Source organism: Eubalaena glacialis, chromosome 5, assembly GCF_028564815.1.
Source record: "Eubalaena glacialis isolate mEubGla1 chromosome 5, mEubGla1.1.hap2.+ XY, whole genome shotgun sequence".
In the NCBI taxonomy this organism is placed as follows: domain Eukaryota; kingdom Metazoa; phylum Chordata; class Mammalia; order Artiodactyla; family Balaenidae; genus Eubalaena; species Eubalaena glacialis.
The window spans coordinates 94,653,567-94,660,911 of record NC_083720.1 but is presented as its reverse complement, the minus strand read 5'-3'; the positions used below and the strand labels follow the sequence as shown (position 1 = coordinate 94,660,911).

The 7,345-nt window shown below is 40.3% G+C and overlaps 1 protein-coding gene across 1 annotated transcript in view; it reads left to right on the top strand.

Moving 5' to 3' along the window:
- The first annotated feature begins 357 nt into the window (after positions 1–357).
- NUP54 (nucleoporin 54) overlaps positions 358–7,345 on the top strand; it is a 29,968-nt gene continuing 22,980 nt past the window's right edge. Inside the window, exons 1-3 of the mRNA XM_061191499.1 lie at positions 358–477; positions 4,321–4,404; positions 4,861–5,013. Coding sequence (XP_061047482.1) covers positions 411–477; positions 4,321–4,404; positions 4,861–5,013 — 304 coding nt within the window. The 5' untranslated portion in view covers positions 358–410. The remainder of the gene's footprint in view (positions 478–4,320; positions 4,405–4,860; positions 5,014–7,345) is intronic.

The following is a 7,345-nucleotide window of genomic DNA, read 5'->3' as shown; positions in this document are numbered from 1 at the left end:
TTTTAGTGTTATCCACTGTCTCCCCACTATGGAGAATAAGGATTTAGCTTTCTTTCCTACCCTGTCTTCATTGGACACTGGTATTCAGCCTGCTGCACATCTTTTCCAAAGGGGCTCCCTAAAGCAGTTTTTAAGGGCTCTCAGGCGACACGCCACGGCGAGCTTCCCAGCATCTCACATTGGTTGCGACGCTCCACACCACGTGAAGCCACAGGCCCCCGGAAGCGAGCCCGGCCGGGGGCGTTCCCTCTCCACCCTCCACCCCCTACGCTTTTCAGGCGTTCCGGCCTCTTAGGCTAGGCCAGAAAAGAGGCGGAACGTCGAGATCCGGGAGTGGTTTCCCCGCGGATCGAAGAGCGGAGTGCACCGAGCGCCGCGGGAGCAGCACCTTGGTCCCCTGCTCCCGCGACATGGCCTTCAACTTTGGGGCTCCATCGGGCACCTCTGGTACCGCTGCAGCCACCGCGGCCCCCGCGGGTGAGTGAGTCCCCCGGACCTTCTCCCGGGGAGGAGGGAAGGCCTTTGGTCCAGCCCTTCGGTCCGCGACTCTTCGGCTTGGGGATCCTGGGGTCTCCTGCCCGCGCGGAGACTTTAGGGGCTTCGGAAAAGGGCGGGCGGCAGCAGAGCGGGCGGAGGCGGCTCATGAGGGGGCCGCGGGGAGAATGGAGGCCCAACCCGGAGCTCGCGCGCTGCGGGTGGGTCCCCGCAGGGCCCTCTCCTCCTAGGGTTCGTTTCCCGCCGCCCGGGAGTCGGACTCGGAGAGACCGGAGGCGGCTCCTCTCACCCTTTGCCGGAGACCCATCCTTCCCTCCCCAAACCTACTCACCCCTCCCCACCCCTACTCACCCCTCCCCACCCCTACTCACCCCTCCCCACCCCTACTCACCCCTCCCCACCTCAGCGTCCGGGACGGGCGCGAACGCTCGCTTGGTTCCCGCTGCTGGGCTCGGCGAGGACAGGGCTGGGGAGCCTTGGGCGCTGCTCTGCGGCTCCCTCGGCCCTGGCCCCTTAGGTTCTTGCTGCGGGACTACACGCTCCGGCTCCTTCTTCCCGTCCCCGCCTCCGCGGCTTTCTTAACTCGTTTGGAGCAAAGTCCGGGTTTGTCTTTGTTCACTTCTTTGAAACCTCCTGCAAACTCTTCTAATCCTTACCTTGCTTTCTTTTCTTTTTCTTCTTTCTTCTTCCCCCCTCCCCCTTTTAAAATTCTGTTTGTTTCTTTGCCTACACGCCTATCAGGATTTGGTGGGCTTGAGACTGCCAACTCCACCGCCAGTGGGTTTAATTTTGGGGGTTTCGGATTAACTGCTAATCCTGCAGTGAACTTTAATATTGGGAATTTCGGTGTTTCTACTACCTCGGCGACTCCGTTCAATTTTGGTAACAGTCTGGCAAGTGCAGGTAGATATGCGGGTCGTCTGTGTAACGAATGTTGGGAGCTGGAGTCCAAGAATATTTTGTGGTTCCAGAGTTTGGGAAAGAACAGCGACTTGTCTAACAAGGAAAGGAAATTCATTTCCTAATGTCGAATCAAAAACATTTGTAGCAAGTTTTGACTCTCTTAAAAGATTTGGTTTGGGGAAGTCTTGCAAGTTATAAAGTTCCTTTGTTAAATTTGCATTTAATTGAACAGAATATACCTTCCAAGTGATAAGTATTTGGAATGGATTTTTATTTTGAGTAGAATATATCTTCCAGATTATTAGATATCTCTTTCGAAGTATAAGCTGAACAGTCAGGCCCATTTTCCTGGAATTCTTGGACTCCTGCAGTCATTTTTTTCCATTTTTCCTGCATCTTTCATTGGAATTTCATTTGATTGTCCTTGTGTTTCCTGAGAGAAACAAGTCTTATACGAACAGCAGCAACCTATCTTGTTTTTTAACCTGTACAATAATAATAATGTGTTTCTTTGGCCAACTAAGCAGATTAGGATACATTTCTATAAGATAACGCAATTATAGAAAGAATCCCCAGTTCTTTACTGGATTTTTTGAGAAATGATCAGAGAGAGCAATTTAATTTATTGTCAGATAGCATTAACTTCTAAAAGATAGGCTAGACGTCTTTGTACTCAAAAAGGTAATTATGAAGATTCTGGTATCTATATGGATTGTTTGAAGCTCGTTGGAAATTCTGCAAAACACAAACTATAACGTGTGTCTGTGTGTGTATATATATATAAATATATATATATATATAAGTTTAAAATAGGTCTATGTGTACCTTGCATACAGTGACCCTATAGAAAAGCCTTGTTCCTCAGCTGCTCGTATATGAATTTATTATTCATATTCTCTTACATATGCCACTTATGCCCATGCCAATTATATGCATTTGGTAAGCATGATTTATTCCCTACGACATATTTGGGAAGTCTGGCATTTTGTGCAGTTACTTGTTACTGCAGTGTGAATATGACCTTGGCAATCTGATTTGAAAACGTTTTGAAGAATACTTGAAATTCCAAAGATTAAATAATCCATTATCACTAAGGTATATTTAAAGTGATCACATATCACTGTTGTTTGGTATGTTTACTTTTCTCTCTTTGCTTAAAATTGGCACTGGGTAAAACAGAAACATGATTTTGAAGTTTGTGTTTCCGAACGAACCCACCCAACTCATAATTCAACAGTAATAAATAAACCTGTTGGTATTTGCTTGATTTCATGTTCATTTGGAGTTATCACTGTGAAGTTTTGAGTTGTGATAATATAACTGTTTTAACTACTTTTATGTATGTTTATGTATGTTCATTAACTTCAGCAAAAGGCTGATTGAAATTCTTGTTTACTTTTTTATTTTATATCCTTGCAGATCCATTTTTACTAATAAACATTTTCATATTATGAAGCATGTTAAGATACCAATGTTTTTATTGTATAGCCAATTCAGAATATATCTTAGTTTTTCTGTGAAAATTGGAAGTAATGAAAAAAGATTAGGAACAATGTTCAGTACTTTAGGTGATTTTTATCAAAATGTTTACAGTTTGCAGTACTGCAGTAGAACCTACAAGTAAATAGAGTATTTGGTTGTGCCTGCATGCAACATGTAGTCTATTCTTGAGTAATTTTCCAAGTCAGAGTCATATGATGACTATCAGTGGGTTGGGTTTTTTTCCTTCTTATATCTTTTATGTTACAATATTGATGAATCTCTGTCTCTTATGCCAGAAATATATGAGACTAAAAGTTAGAATCCCAGAGAGTCTGCAGTATAACTCAGCACTAATGGTTCAAACATTTGTCTTAAAAGTCTTTTTTGACACCACATTGGTGATCAGGGAAAGACTGACAGTAAGGGGAAAAAAGCCATTGTGTATTGGCCAGCATTCCATTCCATTCATATGTCAGCCTCGGTATGGTTAAGATTAATTTCATCTCTAGATTTATCTAAAAGTGAAATTTGTGTATCTGTCAGTGTTGTGGCGCAGAGCCCTGTGATAGCTCTGCTCTCCTTGCCGGCCACTGTTGCCTTGTGATTTTTTTTCCCCTTATCTCTTCAAGAAACACATTCTTGTTTACATACCAGTATAAGAGTCAGTATATTGGTATGTTTCATTTGAAAAGTTGCTCAGTCTTGATGGAGACTAAGTAGAAATATAAGCTAAAGTAGAGTATAAATTAATTCACTGAAGCCAGGGTTGCAAACTGGCAGCACAGTCTGCCAGTATGATCTGTTTGTCACACTGTTTTAAAAATATTTGAATTAGTTACAAAAAAATCAGTTGACTTCAGGTTTTAAATTGTGTAAATTTCACACAGAAACTCTAGATTTTCTATTTCTTGGGAGAAATGGGAATATATAACACTACTAAACTACCATTCTCCTGCAGCAGTAATTTGCTGGAATTTAGGAACTGCTGCCATTTAAAAAAAAATGTTCACACTGATCCATTCTGGCAGTCAATAAACACCTAGTCTATTTCATTCATGAATGTTATCAGCCTGTATCTTGTAGGCATTTGAATTTGCCTGCTATAAAAGTACACAGTCATTTTAGCCTTAACACTATGGCAATAGGCTTATTAACATGTTTACTCAGCTGTAGCTTAATCACCTCTAGTTGAAAGGTATATATTGCATTGTGGTATTTCTACTTTAAATACTTAGTAGCTCATTTCTTGCAACATACTGACTTCTTGATTAGTAGTATAGTTTTTTAAAAATTGACGTTGAAGTAGAGAAAGGAAAAGTTAGACCAATATATTTTGTCTTTATATGGAGCAATTGCTTATCATGTAATTTGAAAAGGAAATTACCTCATATGTTTACAAAAGATTCTTCCTTGCTATTTTATTTATCCTTTTTTAATTAGGTGGGTTTAGTGGATTTGGGACGCCGTCTACAACAGCAGGTTCTGCGTTCAGCTTTTCTGCTCCAGCTAACACGGGCACTACTGGTGAGAGGACACCTTTTTTTTTAAATTTTTTATTTTATTTTTTTTGACTGTGTTGGGTCCCCGTTGCTGCGTGCAGGCTTTCTCTAGTTGTGGCGAGCTGGGGCTACTCTTCGTTGCCGTGTGCGGGCTTCTCATTGCGGTGGCTTCTCTTGTTGCAGAGCACAGGCTCTAGGTGCGTGGGCTTCAGTAGTTGTAGCACGTGGGCTCAGTAGTTGTGGCTCGTGGGCTCTAGATTGCAGGCTCAGTAGTTGTGGCACACGGGCTTAGTTGCTCCACGGCACATGGGATCTTCCCGGACCAGGGCTCAAACCCGTGTCCCCTGCATTGGCAGGTGGATTCTTAACCACTGTGCCACAAGGGAAGCCCAAGAGGACATCTTATATCATTTGTAGAAGCAAATGAGCTACAAGTCAGCTTGTTTTTTTACCTTAAACAATTTAAATTTTTCATTCAAAGGACTCTTCGGTGGTGCTCAGAACAAAGGTTTTGGATTTGGCACTGGCTTTGGTACAACAGCTGGAACTAGTACTGGTTTAGGTACTGGTTTGGGAACTGGACTTGGATTTGGAGGATTTCATACACAACAGCAGCAGCAGCAGCAACAGACTAGTAAGTATAAGAGGTTTTCATTTTCAGATATAAAGCCCTAACAATGTAGGCAACATTGTTGAGTGCACTGTTCAAAACACTTTAGTGGATATCTTTTTTTTTTTTTTTTTTTTGGAGGAATTATAAAGTATTCTAAAAGCTACTTCTTGTGTTTATATATGATGATAGCACCTGGGGAAAAGACACATTGGCATGATTCTGACTATAAGGCCTCTGTGTTTAGTATCATTCCTTTAAAATTTTTGTTGTTGTTGATAAAAATAACAAATATAGAAAGCGGCACAAAATTACAGCTTCATGAATTGTATATAAGATGAACGCCATTGTAACCACTGCCCATGTCAGGAGGTGGACCCTGGCCAGCCACTTCAGAAGCCCTCCACGTTTCCCTCCTGGTCACTTCCCCATCAGAGGAAATATAGTTTTGCCTTTTGTGTTGATCACTTCCTTACTTTTCTTTATGGTTTTGTCTTGTATTGTTCAGTTTCATTTGTCTTAATCTCTGTAAGTTCCCCTTTTAGCTCTTTCTTTTTTATTTATTTTTCAATTTGTTAAAGAAATCAGATCATTTGTCCTGTAGAGGTTGTCAGTCAGAACTTTACTGATTGCATTCCTATTGTATAGTTAGCATATTCCTTTGTATAGTTAGCATATCCCTTGTCCTCTGTATTTCTTGTAAATTAGGTTGGATCTAGGGGCTTATTTATATTGATAGTTCAGTTTTTTTGTTTGTTTGCAAGACTACTTTATAAGTAGTGTTGTATTTTTATCAAGAGGCATATAATGTCTGATTCTATTTTTTGTGATGTTAGCAGCAGCCATTGGTGATCATTACCTAGATCCATTAATTCATTAGGGGTTGTAAAATGGTATTATTCCAACCATCTGATTCCTTTGTCATTTATTTGTTGAAATACTTCTATAAAGAGAAACTACCTCATCCACTATTTGGTTGATTCTTTCCCTTTATTCTTAGCTTTCAAAATAAAGAGTTGGTTCCCTATCATTCTCCAAAGGTAACCAATTTTTTTTTTATGTCAGGAACTCAAGTATTTAAATTATTTGATATTTTTCAGTCCATTGCAGTTTTCCATATTGATGTTTAAATTGTTCCATCTTTGGCCAGTGTAAGCCTCTTCAGGTTGGTTCCCAGGTCCTTTCAGACAAGTGTAGAATTAGTCTTTGATAGCTTCCTTACTAGCTGGTGTGGCAGTATGTTGCAGGGTTATCTTGTATGGATTAGTTTATTTAATTATCACAAGAACTCTATGAAATAGAACTCTTGCTACCTCCATTTTATCGGTGAAGAGAGGTAACTGAGAAAATTGTGACTTTTCCATATATCTTCCAAGATGTAGTATAGGAACATAAATTCAAGTTCCTTGACTTCCTTTGTAATGCTCCTTTTGCTTTTCCATAGTTTGCTACCTCTTAAAATCACTTTTGTTTCATTTTTCTTAGGTAAGTTGATTGATTGGCTGAAATTCATCCTACTCAGTCATTGAAGATTAGTAACGTATTAAAAATGAATTTCAAGAATTATCTAACCAATAGGATGAAGATAATAGAATTATTCTTTCTGGTGTTACAATTATATCTTTCTTACTGTCCTCCTGCAACAATGCAAAGTGTGATGGAAATCCAAGTAGTTAAGGAAAAGAAAGGAAAAGAAGTTTTTTCTTTGTTTCTTGACATAAAGTCTCTTCAACTATAAGTTATAGTTGTGCTTACTCTTGTTAGGAAAAATGGGGATTTGAATCTGGTGCTGTTCATTTTCAGAATGAAAAGGGCTCATTCTGCTGAGTGTATGTTTTATGTCAGGCACCGTGTATATAAGGTATATGTACTGGGTATATAAGGTTGCTCATAGTCTATAAGGAGATAGAATAACAAACATCCAATTAGATAGAATAATAAACATTCAATTATAAAAAATATATATGTGTGAAAGCACTAAAATAGACCCATACAAGGTGCTTTGGAATGTAGAGGAAGAGTTGAATCTTAAGGGAATTAGCCAGTTGGATAAAATCAGAAAAGGGTATTCCAGGCAGAGGGAATAACAGTGACAAAGGCACGAATGCATGGCATGGCGTGATGAATTTGGGACCTACTGTTGAAAGGAGTTTGAGTTTAATCTGCAAAGATTGTGGAGTTTTTGCCTCATTTTTAAAAACTCTGGCTTGCATGAGGTGCTTGCTGTCTGGTTACACCACCTCTGATGTGTCTGATCTCTGTTATCTGCTGATTTCCTGGGCATTGAACACTTTGGCAGCTGGCTCTGAGTCCCACTTTTCTTTCCAACTTGTGCTCTCAATCTGGGTTATTTTAG